Source organism: Ursus maritimus, unplaced genomic scaffold (genome assembly GCF_017311325.1).
Source record: "Ursus maritimus isolate PB19 unplaced genomic scaffold, ASM1731132v1 scaffold_25, whole genome shotgun sequence".
In the NCBI taxonomy this organism is placed as follows: Eukaryota; Metazoa; Chordata; class Mammalia; order Carnivora; family Ursidae; genus Ursus; species Ursus maritimus.
The window spans coordinates 25,847,511-25,863,302 of NW_024425008.1; the positions used below are offsets into that span (position 1 = coordinate 25,847,511).

Sequence of the window (15,792 nt, forward strand, 5' to 3'; positions counted from 1 at the left end):
GGCATCACAGCTTCTCAAAGAGAGGACCAGTTATTTCAGAAATGCCTAGAGAGTTATTAAAATGTAGGTTCCAGTGCTGCTTGGGCGGAATCTCCGGATGTGGGCCTGGGGGGTGCGTTTTACCCCTTCTGCCAGTGACGCCGCTGGGCACTACAGCGTTACAAAGTACAAACATTGTCCATGAACAAATGGTCAGTATTCCATTCATTCAACAAGCACTTTTGGGGGTTCTATACTGGGGACGTTAGGTTAATAAAGGACATTCTCAGCAGTCGGGGTAAAAAAAGCGAGTAAATAAATAGTTACTGTAATGGCTGGGTCCTAAGGGAACCCTGGGAAGGGGCACATGGGTTGGAGGGGAGAGGTCCGCCTCTCCTAAGAGCTGAGTGGGAGAGAGCCAAGCTGAGGGCAGGAAGCCACTCCGGGCAAACGAGCAGCACATGGCCAAGCTCAGAAGTAGGTCCTGTGTGGCTGAGGTTAGGCAGTGGGACCAAGGTGGGAGAAGCAGACAGGGGCCAGATCGTGAAAGATCTCACATGCCAGGCCTCGGAGATCAGATTTGCAGGTATTAATGCTAGAGTAATAATAGCTAACATTTGTTCAGTGCTTCCCTTGTGCCAGGCAGGCACTGTGCTAGGCCCTTCACTTGGGTTATCTCATTTAATCTGCACAGGGACCCAGAGAAGAGTTTGAACCAGTGCCGAGGGGGTGTGGGGCAAAGATAAATGCTCTACTGGTATGATGTGAGGGCAAGAGATGGGGAGTGGCCAGAGCAGCCTTGAATTGATCAATTGAACCAGTCCTTGAAATGGGGGTAGGACTCTGCTGACCACTGAGGCAAAGAAAGGTACTCCACGTGGAGACATCTCTGTGAACAAAGGCTTGGTGGCTAGACCGGGGGGATCAGCAAACAGCAAGGCTGGGGCCGGTGGCAGAGGTCTTGCAAGCCAGGTTGAAACAGCAGGGAACCCTAGCAGGGATTTAGGCAGGGGAGTGGCATGACCCAGGTGGGGCTTTTGAGCCACTGTGGGGCACCAGGTGCTCTGGGACAATGGAATAAACCACCTCAGGAGATCCCAGCTGCCTGAGACGCTCGCTCTCTGGCTGCTCAATCGCTAACTTTTAGGAAGGCCGTCAAGAACTCGAGGAGCAGACCTCTGGAGGAGGGACTGGGGTCAGGAAGGGGACTTTATTGGCCTCCTCAGATCATGCCATCTGGACTGCCATCTGACCTCAAGACCAGCCCTTGCCTCAGGGTGAGGAGACAGCTTTGAGGGTCCCCAAGGGCCGCCAAAGTAGTGTCTGCTGGGAGAAAGGAACTCAGGAGTATGTGGGGGCCTGGGAGCAGAGGGGCGTAGGAGCCCCCACCAGCCACGGCTGCAGCAAGGACGCCTTTCCTGCATGGGCCTCGGCACGAGCGTCCTTGTCCTCTGAAGAGATGCCCCAGGACTCCCTGCAGGGCTGGCCACCTCAGGACTTTTCTGTGTGTTCACAGACGTGGACGAGTGTGAGCAGCCAGGAGTGTGCCACGGGGGCCGGTGCACCAACACGGAGGGCTCGTATCACTGCCAGTGCGACCAGGGCTACATCATGGTCAGGAAGGGACACTGTCAAGGTAAGAAATGGGATAAGAGAGGGCAGCCGGCCTCCCCACCACCTCTTGGTCCCTCCCCGGGGGCTGTCTGCCCCCACCTTCCAGCTTGTCTCCCACTGGGCCCCTTGATGCTGAGCCCGCTCCTAGGGACAGGGACCTGTCTGGGAATTCATGAGTCTTTCCGTCCCCTCAGTGACATTTTGGCCTGTCTGCCCCCCAATGCAGGGGAGCACAAGCAACGTTATGTACATGAGACCCCGGGAACATCCCTCCGTACACCCCTTCCCCTTGCCTTGAGTCACACGGCTCTCCTATAGGACAGAGGAGCAGTTGGTGTCTCTGGGAGGAGCTTGTGGCTACAGCCCTGACCTACTTGCTAAAGTTTGTTAGGCTATGAGCTCCTCGGGGCTGGACCCTATTCTTAGAGGACTCATGTGCAGACACCTGAGAAACGTCATGCATTGGACAAATGTTAGCAAATATAAGCTGAATGAGTGAATGAGGGAAGAATGAATGCGCGAGCCCCAATCCTTGCTCCGTTTCCCGGGCCCTGCCAAAAGGCGGCCGTGACATTGCCAAGTGATCTCCTCGCAGGCTGGCTTGAAGCTGCTACTATCATGCCAGCTCCTGGCAGCTCTGCCGCCACCCCCTCCCTGCCAGGCTGGGGCGTCAAACGCTTGCAAGAGGCTTGGGTTATGTGCGAAGACTGGCTGAGACAGGAATGAAGGGGGGTAAAGCAAGGTTCTTTCTGGGAAGAAATCTTGCCCTGGACCCGAATTTAGGACTAACCACCTGCCAGCCTCCAGGTTTTTCCTGGCCAGGACTTGCCTGGTTTCACAGGGTCCTGGAGGTGAATACCTTGCGAAGGGAGAGTGCCCCTTCCCAATGCCATTACCAGGGAAGCCCAGTCCGGAGTCCTAGAAGGTCTTAGCAAAGGAGAGAGGTGGCTGGGGGTGGACAGACGGCTCTCTATCTGCACCCCCCAAGGGCCACCTTCTCCTCTCAATGCCTCCCTCTCGGTGCTCTCCCTTTAATACCCTGGCCTACACACAGTCAAAACCAGAATGCACTCTCTTTGTTCTCGTGAGCATGATGGAGTCGGAAAGCCTGGCATCTTCCAGAAGAACTGAGAGTGAAGGGAGTTAGCTTTTGATGGGTGCCTTCTATGCGCCAGGAGCTGTGCGAGGACTTGATTACCTCATTTTAGCATGACAACATGACAAATTTGACATCAGACTTTATTTAAAAAAAAAAAAAAGTAAAACTAAAGGAGATGAACCAAGAAAATACCAGGACATTAAAAAGATCAGATTTATACTCACCAGTCCACTTCACAGGCATAGGCTCTGCTGGAGACGGGCCTGGGTTTGGCTCTTGACATCTGAAAGTACAAACCATAATGCCCATCTCAGAGGCCCTTCTGAGGACCAAATAAGCCAATATATACAACAAGACCTGCAGAGCACAGGGGGTAGCATTTCTATGTGAGGGCCCCATTCTTTCTCACCTCTAGACTCCCCCCGCGCTCCAGGTCACACCTCTGGATTGTCCCCTTCCCTCCGGGAGGAAAAGTTCCAGACACATACCTAGGCTGGGAGCTCAGGGTGGGTTCCTGGCCCCGGGGAAGACACTCAGGCTGCGGCAAGACAGCCTGATGTAGCCAGCAAACTTCTCCAGGTTTCCGTCAGGAACCACAGACCCAGCCGTCACCCTGGGAGCCCGGTCAATTTCCTCTCCCTCTTTCTTCTCGCTCCAACTGAGAAACCACTCTCTCCACTTCAACTCAAAGTCTCTGGTGGAGGGCCCGAGTGCTCTGGACAGTGGCCCATCCAAAGTCTCAGCGGCATTTCTGTCATACCAAGACTCTGGGTTCCCACGAAAAGGGGTTAGACCCCCTAGCAGACTGCCAGGCCTTTCCTGCGCCCCAACCGCATCCAAGTTCTCGCGAACTTCTGGCCCCGGAGCAGCCTCCCGCTGCCGCCCTGTGCTCTCACAAGGAGCAGGGATGGGCACCCTTACATTTCCCCAGGCAAAGGCTGAAGCCCAGCTTAGAGAAGCTCCAGGACCTTCCCAGGGTTCAGACAGGTTGGCAAGCTGGGCCTGGGGCGCCTGTGTCCCTGGGTCTCCTGAGGTCCCTTCAGCAGCCTCATAGCAAGAGGGTGTGAAGTTTTAGTCACGTGGTCTCAGTCTTTGGTGAGCAAACATGTGTTGAGCGCCAGCCGTGTCCCAGCCATGGGCTAGGAACAGAGTGATAAGTAAGGCGGACAGCTCCTGCCCTCCCAAGACCAAGCTATTAGAACCTACCAAAATATATGGTAATCTTAGATTAAAATTCAAACCCTAGACTAGGCAGAACAGCCTGGCTCCAGTCCACATACCAAGCGGTTGTTGGAACAGCCTCAGGACTCCTGGTGACATTAGCATCTGTACCCTTAACACAGACCAGTCAGAAGTAGGATGTGCTTCATCTGGAGTCTTTATCTGGCTCCTTTCGATGGGCCTGGGTGGCTCTGTGACAACCACTTCCATTTGGGAGAGCCTTTCCCTGGCTCAGGGGGTGACTGAGGGCTGCTGTGATCTTCTGCCTTCCCTCCCCGCTCGGTGACAGACCTCTCACTTACACTCACTGGGGGCTCTGATCTGGGGAAGGAAGCCGGCATTGCGGGGATAGACCAGGTTATGCTGCATGAACAAGCCACCGCAGCCTTCGTGACTTCGAACACAGCAAAGTTTATATCTGACCAGCGCCACGTGTCCATCATGGGTCAGCGGGGGGTCGTGCCCCATGTTTCCTGACTCTAGAACTTGCCGAAAGGAAGAGCCGGTATGTTGAACGTGGCCGGTCTCCATGGAAGAAAGGAAGAGCACTCTCCAGAGTGGCTCACGATTATGCTTTGATCCATAAGTGACGCACTTCATAGCTCATCAGCCAGCCCTAGTGCCCTGGTCCCACCCAACCACGAAGAACCGGGGGGCACAAGCCCACCCTGGCCAGCAAGGGGAGAGCTGGTGTCCTTAGTGCATCAGTGCCACGAGTCGCCTAATGCCCAGCCGAAGACACCTTGTGCACCACCTCCACGAACGTGCCCAGAACATTTGGGGCAGGGCAGACATCAGGGCTCTTCGCTCCTGCCAAATCCAATCTCCTTCCTACACTGCCTGCTCCCTGCAGGAGAGATCCGAAGACTTCATTTTGCTCGGCGTGGTCTTAGAAAAGGGTCCTCACCTCTGCCTCTTTATCTCCTGAAGCAGCGACTGCCTATCATTCCCAGTGGCTTCGCCCGTCCTCCTCCTGCACCTCAGCCAAGGCCCCGGGGCCACGGTGCTCGCCGCTCTCTCCTGGTCGGCCCGAGTCAGCGGTCCTAGACCCGTCCAGCCCCCTCCTCTGTCTCATTCTCTCCATCCCTGTCTTTACAGGAACACTTAGAATAGGTTAGCCCAGTGCCACCACAGCCCAACCAAGGGCTCTTGGCTACCCTCTTTGGAGATGAGCCTTCTCTCCGTGTCCCCAAGATTGCCTGGGGGTTCTGGGTATCTCCTTGCAGATCCCTACCTGAATCACCACCTGCCCCGTGTATATCTTCCTCTTGTGGACCCTTGGGGTGAAACTTTGGCCTTGAGAGGGTCCCGGTTCCCTGGGACAGAGGGCTTTGCTGTGGCCTGACTTCTGCAGACCAAGCCACCTCGAGGGAGACTCATTTCACTCTTCACTTCAAGGCCCGTGTCCTGTTGCGTAACAACAGCTGCTGGCTTTCCTCCCGTTGCAGAAAGTCTGTGCTCTGACCCTTGGCCCTGCCTCCTACATTTCCTCCCCGGGTGCTGAGTAGCTCTTCCTCTTGGGCAGGAGGGCTTCCGAATCTGCCTAAGCTGGTGGACTTCCTCCAGGGGAATGACCATTACCCGTTTAGGAAGAGTAAATCTTCTTGTTTCCCCTGGAGCTCAGTCAACCTGTCTGTCACTAATAGGGACTGGGAGCCTCAGCACTGAGCCAGGGGCACACCACATCCTCCTGCCGTCCCAACCCAGAGTTCAAGCCCTGTGTCATGACCTCCCTAACTCGGCGCACGTCCCCTGTGTGCCTTGAGTGATGGACTTCCAGATATGCCAGGTCACATCGGGAAGAACACTGCCTGCATGCAGCCCCCAGGAGCGACATCTCTGTCCTCCTCCTTGCTGTCATTCTCCCAGGACTGGCTGCTCCTCTCCCTCCTTGGGTCCCCTCTTCCCCTTGTTTGTGTGATTGGTGCCCAGGCTCATCTTTTCTGACTCTCTCCTGGATCTCACCTGAGTGGGTGCTGGGAGCCCTACGTGGTTCTCATTGGAGCAAAAGTCTCTCCAGCCAAGAAGCCTTGCCAGCCTCCACCCGTGACTCTGCATCAGTCTCAGGGCTGGTTTGGGCCACCTCCGAGATGAGGGGTCATCCTCAGTCCTCTTCTCCTGGTGCAGGAAAGCCTATCTGGCCTCCATTGTTCAGCTGGCGATCTGTTCCGGGGCCTCTGGGACCTGCTGTGCCAAGCACGCACGATCCCAGTTATGTAGAGGAACGGGATTCACCCAGGCAGAAAGGAAGGCCCTTCCCAGCGGTCCAGCTCACAAAGCACAGCTCTCCCACCCTCCCAGAGCTGGTGGTGACCCGGCCTCTTGCCCCACCCAGGGAGTCTCCCTTTCTAAAGTTCTTCTATCTCTTTCTTTTGTCTGGGACAGTGGGTGGGAGGTGCAGCTGGGAACACTGAACAGTGCTCACTTTTTCCTAGTTTCCATCTTACAGAACCTGGCATCCCTCCCTCTCCCTCACCGAGGGCAGGGTCAGGGATTGGCTTCCTCACAGAACTGCCCATGCGCTGCGGCTCCCAGGGATGACCAAGGGAGGGGATGTTATTTTGCAGATATCGACGAATGCCGTCACCCTGGCACCTGCCCCGACGGGAGATGCGTCAACTCCCCCGGCTCCTACACTTGTCATGCCTGCGAGGAGGGCTACAGGGGCCAGAGCGGGAGCTGTGTAGGTGAGGGCTGTTCGCCAAGCAGTGAGAGGGCTGTTTGGCCTTGGGACCTCTGGTTGAGCCCACACACAGGGAGCGAAAGAGACGGGCAGAGGGGAGTGGCTTGGAGGCTATTGTCCTCCCTGACCTGGCTGGGTCCCCACATGACGCTGGCCATGAGATGGGTGTGCTTCAGTGACTGCCGCTCTGCCCTCTGAATCAGCTTGGGTGGGGGCCCCTCTGGCTCCTTGGCCATGTCCATCCGGGAGCTACAGCCTAAGGTCCCAGCAGCTTTTGTGGCCGGATCCTGCTGGGTAGAGTGAGTTGCCAAGAATCTTAGGAAGAGGCTGACTCTGCTGGTGTGAGCTGGCAGCCAAGTCCCGCTGTGCTTCCCGGGCAGGAGGGGCCTTCGGCTCATCGGCATCGCACAGCAAAGTCTAAACAGCAACACCTAACTGAACGGGGGTGCTCTTCTCCCCCCAGAGGGGGCTGCATGTCAGCTGTAGAAGGAATGTTCTTTCCCCCTCAGTCCCTGCAGGAAGAAGGGCCCAGGGTTCCGAGTGCCAGGAGGGTCTGAATTGTGAATAGATGCTTTGAGGCTCTGGGGAGGACAGGCATTTCCCAGGCCCTTGAGACTGCCACTCAGCCACCCAGGGATAGACTGGCCTGTCTCTGCATTGCCCACTCGCCTACTGAAGCTGGCTGTTGGGCTGGGAACGTGGAATCATACCAGTTTGGTTGGCAAGTAGGCGGCCAGAAAGGTTTAGACCTACTGTAAGGTGAGTCAAGGGTCTTGGACAGGTCATTCCGGGTATCCTCAGAAGGGCCAAGCCAGCCTCAGGGCTGGGGGACCTGGCTCCCTTTTCTAGGACATACGCAGAGTGCTGCGTGTTACTAGAGCCTCAGTGGGCTCAGGCGGGAAGGGACCCTGCCCTGCCTCTGTGGGTGGGGCCGGGAGCAGGAACAACCTCACCGCCTTCCCAGGGTGGCCTATGCCCCCTCTGAATGCTGATTGCCCGGCCTCATCATTAAGATGCCCTAAGCCTGACAATGGGGACTGCGTGAAGGACAGGGGCCAGCTCGCCATCTTGGACCTCTCACCCACAGATGTAAACGAGTGTCTGACCCCCGGGGTCTGCGCCCATGGAAAGTGCATCAACCTGGAGGGTTCCTTTAGATGCTCTTGTGAGCAGGGCTACGAGGTCACCTCAGATGAGAAGGGCTGCCAAGGTACAAAGATGCTAAAGCACCTTCCTCTAGAGGCCGGTCAGCCTGCAGCTCCTTCCCTCTGCACACTCACTCCTAATCCCACCCTGGCCCCACATCCCTAACCGTGCTGACCCAGCCACACATCCTTCGCCCTCCCCCGCCCACCTGTCAGTCTCTGGCTGTCCTGCCATGTCCCGTCCTTCGCCCTCCCCCGCCCACCTGTCAGTCTCTGGCTGTCCTGCCATGTCCGTCCTGCAGAGCCCCACACAGAACTCAATGGCCTGTTTCAGATGTCGATGAGTGTGCCAGCCGGGCCGCGTGCCCCACGGGCCTCTGCCTCAACACCGAGGGCTCCTTCACCTGCTCAGCCTGCGAGAGTGGCTACTGGGTGAACGAAGACGGCACTGCCTGCGAAGGTAGCCCTGGGGAGGGGCTGGCAGAGGGGGACCAAGAATATAGGCCTTCTTACCTCCCAAAGAACACTCCATTTGTCCCCCAGCTTTGGGCTGATGCTGAGGGTCTCCAGGCTAGACTAGAGGAGCGTCTATTGTCATCATCCCTGAGTTTGGAGGTGAGGACAGGAGGGAAAAAAGGAAGTCACAGAGACAAGAGGGAAGCTGGTGGTAGAACTGCCCCCAGAGCATTCTGGGATGAGGGGGACCAGGGTTGCCCCCACAGAAGGCCCACAGCAGGCGCCTGCTCCTCCCCAGGGGCCCGGAGAGAGTCACAAGCTCAGAGAGGGAGGCCAGAGGTGTGGGGAGCTTCCCAACCTGCCAGGTAGAGGGAGCCCTCCCAGGCCCCCAGGGTGACCGGCCGGCTGTCTGCCCCAGACCTGGACGAATGCGCCTTCCCTGGAGTCTGCCCCTCGGGAGTCTGCACCAACACTGCCGGCTCCTTCTCCTGCAGGGACTGTGAAGCGGGCTACCGGCCCAGCGCCCTGGGCCGCACCTGTGAAGGTGAGAGCCCCCTTCCCCCCGACGGGGTGCCCGAGACTACCCCGCCCCCCGTAGAGAAGGGAGTGACCAGACACCGCAGGGGCTGCTTCCGGGCCAGGGGCCCCTCTGTCCACCTTGAATGGGCTAGCTGGGGACACCCATCCTCACCCCTGCCTCCACAGCGGTTGGAAAGACCACTGCAGATCTGGGTCTAGGGGCCGGTGCGCCACTGGGTCGCAAGCTCCAGGGGAGCTGGTTCCACACGCAGCCTCCTGGGTTCCGTGTGAGGGTGGATGCTGGGACCGTATTTTGGAACACGTCGGCCTGTGCCAGGCAGTCTGCAGGCCAACTTCAGAACCTAGTTTCTGGGCCCTTCTCAGGTTCTCGGGATCTGTTGCCTTCATTGATTTCTCATTTGTTTTCCCATTGCTTCTCAGTAAAATCTGAGCTGGCTCAGCCATGGTAAGGGCAGTGGGTTCGGCCCCCCCAGGCCAGGGGTGCTGGGAGAGGCTGCGTGTCCCCAGGGCACCATGTGGGCAGCGGGAGAAGCCCAGCAGCCAGAGGCAGAAGTGGAAGGAGCCGCAGCCACACTGCTTTCCAGAGGCTCCCTCGCCAGCGGTGCTGCTTTACAAGGGGATGATGCCCCTCTGGGTCCAGACTCCCCAGGCAGGGGGCAGACCCTCTGGAGGCCTCCCCGTTGGTTCCTGGCCTTGGGAGGTGCCGCCAAGCGCCACCTTCCTCCCTGTGTGACCCTGCAGACGTGGATGAGTGTGAAGACTTCCAGAGCAGCTGCCGGGGAGGCGAGTGCAAGAACACGGCTGGCTCCTACCAGTGCCTCTGCCCCCCAGGCTTCCAGCTGGCCAATGGCACCGTGTGTGAGGGTGAGTGGCTCCGCATCCCCGTCGGGGCCTGCGGGCACGGAGTGTAGGGGGAGGTGGCAGCACGCCTGCGAGACGCCATGCCTACCTTCTCCTTGCAGACGTGGACGAGTGTGTGGGAGAGGAGTACTGTGCACCCCGTGGCGAGTGCCTCAACAGCCACGGGTCCTTCTTCTGTCTCTGCGCACCAGGCTTCGCCAGCGCAGAGGGGGGCACCAGCTGCCAGGGTGAGAAGCGAGCTTGGCCGTGTCCACTTGTCAGCAGCAGGGGGCGCCAGAGGCTATGTCTGGACTGAAATAAAGTGCTCCCGGCCCCACCCCGGGATGGGAGATGGGAGGCTGAGCGATGACAGGGTGCCAGGTGCCAAGAAGGCACTCAGAGTCTTTCAACAGGGCCTCTCCACGATGTCTACGACAGACAGGTGCCCTCTGAACCCTTTGGGTGTCACCCTTCTGCCCTTGATAGTGCCCCAGTGCCAGGGCTCCTCCCCGCAGCCTGGCCTCTGGCTTCCAGCTCTTCTGGCCCTGAGCTGCTCTCTGGCTCTCCTCTGGGCTGCTTCGGGCCTCCAGGCTCCATGGCTGAGTCTGCTGACAGACGTCTTTATTCTAGATGTGGACGAATGTGCGGCCACAGACCGGTGTCTGGGAGGACACTGTGTCAACACCGAGGGCTCCTTCAGCTGTTTGTGTGAGGCCGGCTTCCAGCCCTCACCAGAGAACGGGGAGTGTGTGGGTAAGGGCTCCAGGGGGAGTGGACAGGTTGATGCCCCGCGTCTGCCCACCTCCACCCCTGCCTGGTCCTCCGCTCCCCGGGACCAGGCACTACAGCTTGCAGGAGGCAGAGCACTTTCCAGATTAATCATCCAATGGGCAAGGCATTCATTGAGGGTCTGCTGGCTCAGGGCCTATCCAAAGATGACAAAATGAAGATAATCATAACCTTGTGCTAGCAGAGCACACAATCTAGTTTTTAAAGCCAAATGGATCCAACAGACACTTATTAAACCCCTGCTAGTTTCAATGTCTCTCGTTAGGACAAATAGACAATTATGGACAATGTTGAAATTGAGCAAGGGAGACAGATACGAAGACAATTTTCTGCAACACACTTTGGTGAAGGTTTTATATAAAGAGAATCATCAAGGACTCTGCTTTGGGAGAAGGGGGTGGGGGAAAGGAGTGGCACAGGCAGCTAGGAGCTCAGTGCTTTCCTAAATAGCACGTAGTTCTCTACCTAGACAATCATCCCTGCTGGGTCAGGAGACATGATCCTGAACTTGATGTGTTGGAGCTGAGATGAGTACAGTGATTTTTAACAGATCAAGGACCCCGAAGGTTGTGGGGCATGACCCTGTAATGCCGAAGAGGTGGGGCCAGAGCTGTGACCTGCCCATTTCTGTCCCCTCTCTTGGCTCTGGGGCCAGATATTGACGAGTGTGAGGACTACGGGGACCCGGTATGTGGGGCCTGGAGGTGTGAGAACAGCCCCGGCTCCTACCGCTGTGTCCTGGGCTGCCAGCCTGGTTTCCACATGGCTCCAACTGGAGACTGCATTGGTGAGTAGGAACAGGGAGGGCTGAGGACACCTGCTTTTCACGTATTCAGCTAGAAACGACTTTGTCCTGAGGACCCCTTCGTTGTAGCTGTTTGAAGTTTGCATGTTTGCCATACAGCAGGGCTTGCACAGAAATTGAAGAGGAATGGTAATGTTGGAGTGTTCTTGTCCTGTGTTTAGAAGTCCCTTTTCACAGACCTTGGTGTCAACAGACCAAGTGTTCCCAGCAAATAGAGCAAGAATGCACCCTACCCTCTAGTCCCCATTGTCCCACAGACATAGACGAGTGTGCCAATGACACCATGTGTGGGAGCCACGGCTTCTGCGACAACACCGACGGCTCCTTCCGCTGCCTCTGTGACCAGGGCTTTGAGACTTCGTCCTCCGGCTGGGACTGTGTTGGTAAGAAGCCTGCAGCTAGCCAGGCTAGGGGTCAGGGAAGGGAAGGCCCGTGGGCCCTTGGGCCCATCTCCACAGATCTTGGCTGTCCTCGAGAGAGCCCCTGGGCCCTCCTCCTGAAATGTTTAAGGTCACACGGCTCCATAATAGGTTGTCATAAAGTGGGCAAGGAAAGGTGATTTCGGCTCTACCCCACAGCTCGCACCCTCCCCAGCTCGGTAGAAGCGTGGCCACGTTCTACCAGCAGGGGGAGCGAGCACAGTAGTGAAGGCGCACTGCCCTTCCAGAGACCTCGGTCTCCAGAGGCACGTCTGGAGAATGTGCAGAGGAAGGAATCCCATCCTCTTGGTCCCTTTAGTGACCCTTTTCTGCCCCTTTTCTGTCCCCTTTCTCCTCTCTCCCTTCTCATGCTCTCTGCTCATCTGTTCCTCTTTCCCGCTAACTCCCTTCCGCTCTTGCCCTGAGACCTAGCCGGTTTCTTTTGAGGGGATGAGAGGAGGATCTGCCCACAGGGCTGGAGACAGAGGGCCAGGGGGCAGGGCTAGGTCTTCTCCACCCACAAGCCTGTCCTTGTGCCTGGCAGACGTGAATGAGTGTGAGCTCATGCTGGCGGTGTGTGGGGCAGCACTCTGTGAGAACGTGGAGGGCTCTTTCCTGTGCCTCTGTGCCAGTGACCTGGAGGAGTACGACACTCAGGAGGGGCACTGTCGCCCGCGGGTGACTGGAGGTGAGTACACCCCATACTCTACCGTCATTATGCATGATCGCTCTGCGGCTTACAAAGCACTTCCGCTCTCCAGCTGCTGAGAGGGAGCCTGGGCTGGGCTTTGTGGGCAAGGGTGCCACTTAGGACTGGAGTAGAACGGAGTGAGGAGTCAGAGTATGGCAAATGTCAAGACGAGAGGACATCTGTCCCAGGCCAGGGAATATCCAGGCGGCTTGGGGCTGTGACAACCCTACAGGGGCTCAGGAAGAACTGATGCCAACTTAAGGTGCCTAGGGAGCTCAGACTGAGCCTCAGAGGGACCCCAGGGAGCCCTTGAAGCTGAGCTGAGCCTCACTCTCCCCTGCCCACTCCACCCCAGAGCTTTGGGTTCAGCCTCTCACCCCAGGCTGGACCTGGACTCAGCTGGCCTCCTCTGACTTGGGGAATAGAAAGTAGGACCAGGAACAAGGAAAGGTGGGAGGGGCTGGGGTACAGTGTGAGCTGAGGAATGGAGGGGCTGCCCATATGGCATACCATGTGCCCCCACAGACTGGGGGTACCTCCTATACTGGGGGCAGCAGGGAGATATACCAGAAAGAGCGGGGATTTGGGTGCCAGAAGAACTGGGGTCAGTGCCACTTAATAGCTGGTGGCCGTGGCAAGTCACGTAGCATCTCTAAGCCTCAACTGCCTCATGTGTACAAGGGAGCTGAGAATATAATGCCGTCGAGAGCATCAAGTGAGACAATACAGGTAAAAGCATGTTGTACACCGTGAAGTGCTATATAAACGTAAAACCTTGAAAATAAATTCTAAAGCTAGGGTGCCCAGAGGGCCAAGGACAGACAATAAGAAAGGGCATCTATCACACACAGGTCAGAGTATTCCTGAGACCCCACCAGGGGACCACCCCCCAGGCCCCATTCGCATGGAATGCTACTCTGGGCAGGAAGGCCAGCTCCCCTGCTCCAGCCTTCTGGGCCAGAACACCACACAAGCCGAGTGCTGCTGCACCCAGGGCGCCAGCTGGGGAGATGCCTGTGACCTCTGCCCAGCTGAGGACTCGGGTAAGGCCCCCAAGGGTCCCAAATCCTCAATGTCAGCTCTGTAGGGTGACACTGAAAGAAGGGGAGAGAGGAAGGGGGCAGAGCCCTTCAGTCTCTAAGCTTGGATGCCTCCCTGCACAGTTGAATTCAGCGAGATCTGCCCTAGTGGTAAAGGCTACATCCCCGTGGACGGAGCCTGGATGTTTGGACAGACCACGTACACAGGTAACCTCCCTAGACACCCTCATCCCCAAACCCCACTCACCTGAGGGGGCACAACCTGGTCCTCCAGGAGGCCCCTGGGGGAAGTTCCACATGCGGCCCCAGCCTCCCAGGTCGCTCCCCTCGTTCCTGTCCCAGGGCGGGCTGACTACCCGCGGATTTGCAGCAGGAAAGTCTGACCTGAGCCCCTCCTGGAGGTGTCCCTACAACCCGACCTCGGTTTCTCTGCTCCCCCGAGGCTGAACCCTCCAGAACAAACTATGACACCATGACTAACCCAGTCATGGGGCACAGAGTCAGGGTGGGGAGTACAGCTGTACAGAGACAGCGGCTCATCCCCCTGGCCCCACTTACAAAGCCAGAAACTTCGGGGAACCCACACTCAAAGTGGGTAATTCAGGTATGAGCCCTTCAGTGCCCTAATCCTGAAACTGGAGACGGAAATAGAATAGAAACAGAAGTGGCTTTCCTTAAGTGCTTGCTACGTGCCAGGCACTGTGTAAGCACCTACATGTGTTAACCTTTTAATCTTCGTAACAACGATAAGAGGTTAAGTAGTAGTAGCCACATTTTTTAGGTAGGAAGCTGGGGCAAGGAGAACACAAGCAAGCTGCCCAGTCACCTGACCAGCAAGTGGCAGCACCAGGATTCCCACCCAGCGAGCCTGGCTTTGGAGCCCCTAGGCTTAAGCTCTGTTACCTCCGGCTTCTCACCTCGTCTCTGCCCTCCCACAGATGCAGACGAGTGTGTGATGTTCGGGCCCAGTCTCTGCCGGAACGGCCGCTGCCTCAACACGGTGCCCGGCTACACCTGCCTGTGCAACCCTGGCTACCACTACAATGCCGTCCACAGGAAGTGTGAGGGTGAGGATGCGTCCCCGCCCTCCCCACCCCACCCCCGTCCACTCACCCAGCCCCTGCCAGCCAGCCCCATCCTGGCTGGGAGTTCCCACTGCAGCGGGTGGGCTGGAGGTGAGGGGAGCTGTGGGGCTGTCAGGACTTGTATGCGAGCACCTGTGGGAAAGGCACCCCTGGGGAGGGGCCTCCCAAGCTGGGCTGGATCAGGGGAGGAGGGGGAAGCAGGGTGCTACCTCTTCGTTATCAGTTACAAGCAAACCTTCCACGAAGATGGTCCAGGGGCAAGCTGCCTTGGTACTGCCCCACACGTTCCTTCTGTCTTTCTGCCACCACAGATCACGACGAGTGCCAGGACATGGCCTGTGAGAATGGTGAATGTGTGAACACTGAAGGCTCTTTCCACTGCTTCTGCAGCCCACCTCTCACCCTGGACCTCAGCCAGCAGCGCTGCGTGAACAGCACCGGTAGCATGGGTCAGTAGGCCTAGAGTGGTGGGGCAGCAGGGAGGCTGGATCTGGGCTGGGAGGGCTCACGTGGCTCTGGGGCCTGTGCCACCAGAGGACCTGCCTGACCATGACATCCACACGGACATCTGTTGGAAAAGAGTCACCAATTATGTGTGCAGCCAACCCCTGCATGGGCGCCGCACCACCTACACGGAATGCTGCTGCCAGGATGGCGAGGCCTGGAGCCAGCAGTGTGCCCTCTGCCCCCCCAGGAGCTCTGGTGAGAAGGGCGACCCATGCCTGCACAGAGGGAGGGGCCCTACGGAAGGGAATGCCCTCACCTTGGAGGGAGGGATTTAGAAGTAGAGAACAGTCAGAATGTGGCCCTGTCTTTCATCCCTATTGTTGGGGACAAAGGGGGGCAGCGGGTGGGATGGGGAGAAGAGCACTGCCTGGAACTCCCGGAGGGGACCAGTCCCAGCATGTTCCCTCTCCCGGGGCAGTGAGCCGGGGAACAGCACACCAGGCTTTAGCTACCAGGAACTTGGCAGCTTCCTCTCTCCCTCCTCCCTGACAGAGGTCTACGCTCAGCTGTGCAATGTGGCCCGGATTGAAGCAGAGCGGGAGGCGGGGGTCCACTTCCGGCCAGGCTATGAGTACGGCCCTGGGCCCGAGGACCTGCACTACGGCCTCTACGGCCCCGAGGGGGCGCCCTTCTACAACTACCTGGGCCCCGAGGACACCATCCCAGAGCCACCCTTCCCCAACACAGCCAGCCGCGCAGGGGACCACACACCAGTTCTAGAGTCACCCCTGCAGCCCGCGGAACTCCAGCCCCACTACGTGGCCAGCCAGCCAGGTCTGTGTTGCTGCCCTGATGGGGAAGCGGTGGGCCCCGCAGCTGTTTCGCTTCCACCTCCTCTACCTACCCGCAGGGTGAGGCCGCGAGGGGGGGGGGGGGGGA

General features: G+C 57.9%; 1 protein-coding gene and 1 long non-coding RNA gene across 2 annotated transcripts in view; one reads left to right on the top strand and one right to left on the bottom strand.

Moving 5' to 3' along the window:
• Nucleotides 1-15,792, top strand: part of LTBP2 (latent transforming growth factor beta binding protein 2) — a 100,144-nt gene that overhangs the window by 80,194 nt on the left and 4,158 nt on the right. Inside the window, exons 18-34 of the mRNA XM_040641653.1 lie at nt 1,496-1,615; nt 6,481-6,600; nt 7,684-7,806; nt 8,076-8,201; nt 8,616-8,741; nt 9,479-9,601; nt 9,700-9,825; nt 10,208-10,330; nt 11,022-11,153; nt 11,429-11,554; nt 12,135-12,278; nt 13,133-13,324; nt 13,445-13,528; nt 14,260-14,388; nt 14,718-14,855; nt 14,941-15,108; nt 15,406-15,687. Of these exons, the coding sequence (XP_040497587.1) occupies nt 1,496-1,615; nt 6,481-6,600; nt 7,684-7,806; nt 8,076-8,201; nt 8,616-8,741; nt 9,479-9,601; nt 9,700-9,825; nt 10,208-10,330; nt 11,022-11,153; nt 11,429-11,554; nt 12,135-12,278; nt 13,133-13,324; nt 13,445-13,528; nt 14,260-14,388; nt 14,718-14,855; nt 14,941-15,108; nt 15,406-15,687 (2,382 nt within the window). The remainder of the gene's footprint in view (nt 1-1,495; nt 1,616-6,480; nt 6,601-7,683; nt 7,807-8,075; nt 8,202-8,615; nt 8,742-9,478; nt 9,602-9,699; nt 9,826-10,207; nt 10,331-11,021; nt 11,154-11,428; nt 11,555-12,134; nt 12,279-13,132; nt 13,325-13,444; nt 13,529-14,259; nt 14,389-14,717; nt 14,856-14,940; nt 15,109-15,405; nt 15,688-15,792) is intronic.
• On the bottom strand, nt 1,480-6,442 carry LOC121105218. The gene is made up of 3 exons (XR_005837666.1): nt 5,879-6,442; nt 2,917-2,975; nt 1,480-1,607 (listed from the first exon to the last, which is right to left on the bottom strand). It is a non-coding gene; the product is annotated as an uncharacterized LOC121105218 (long non-coding RNA).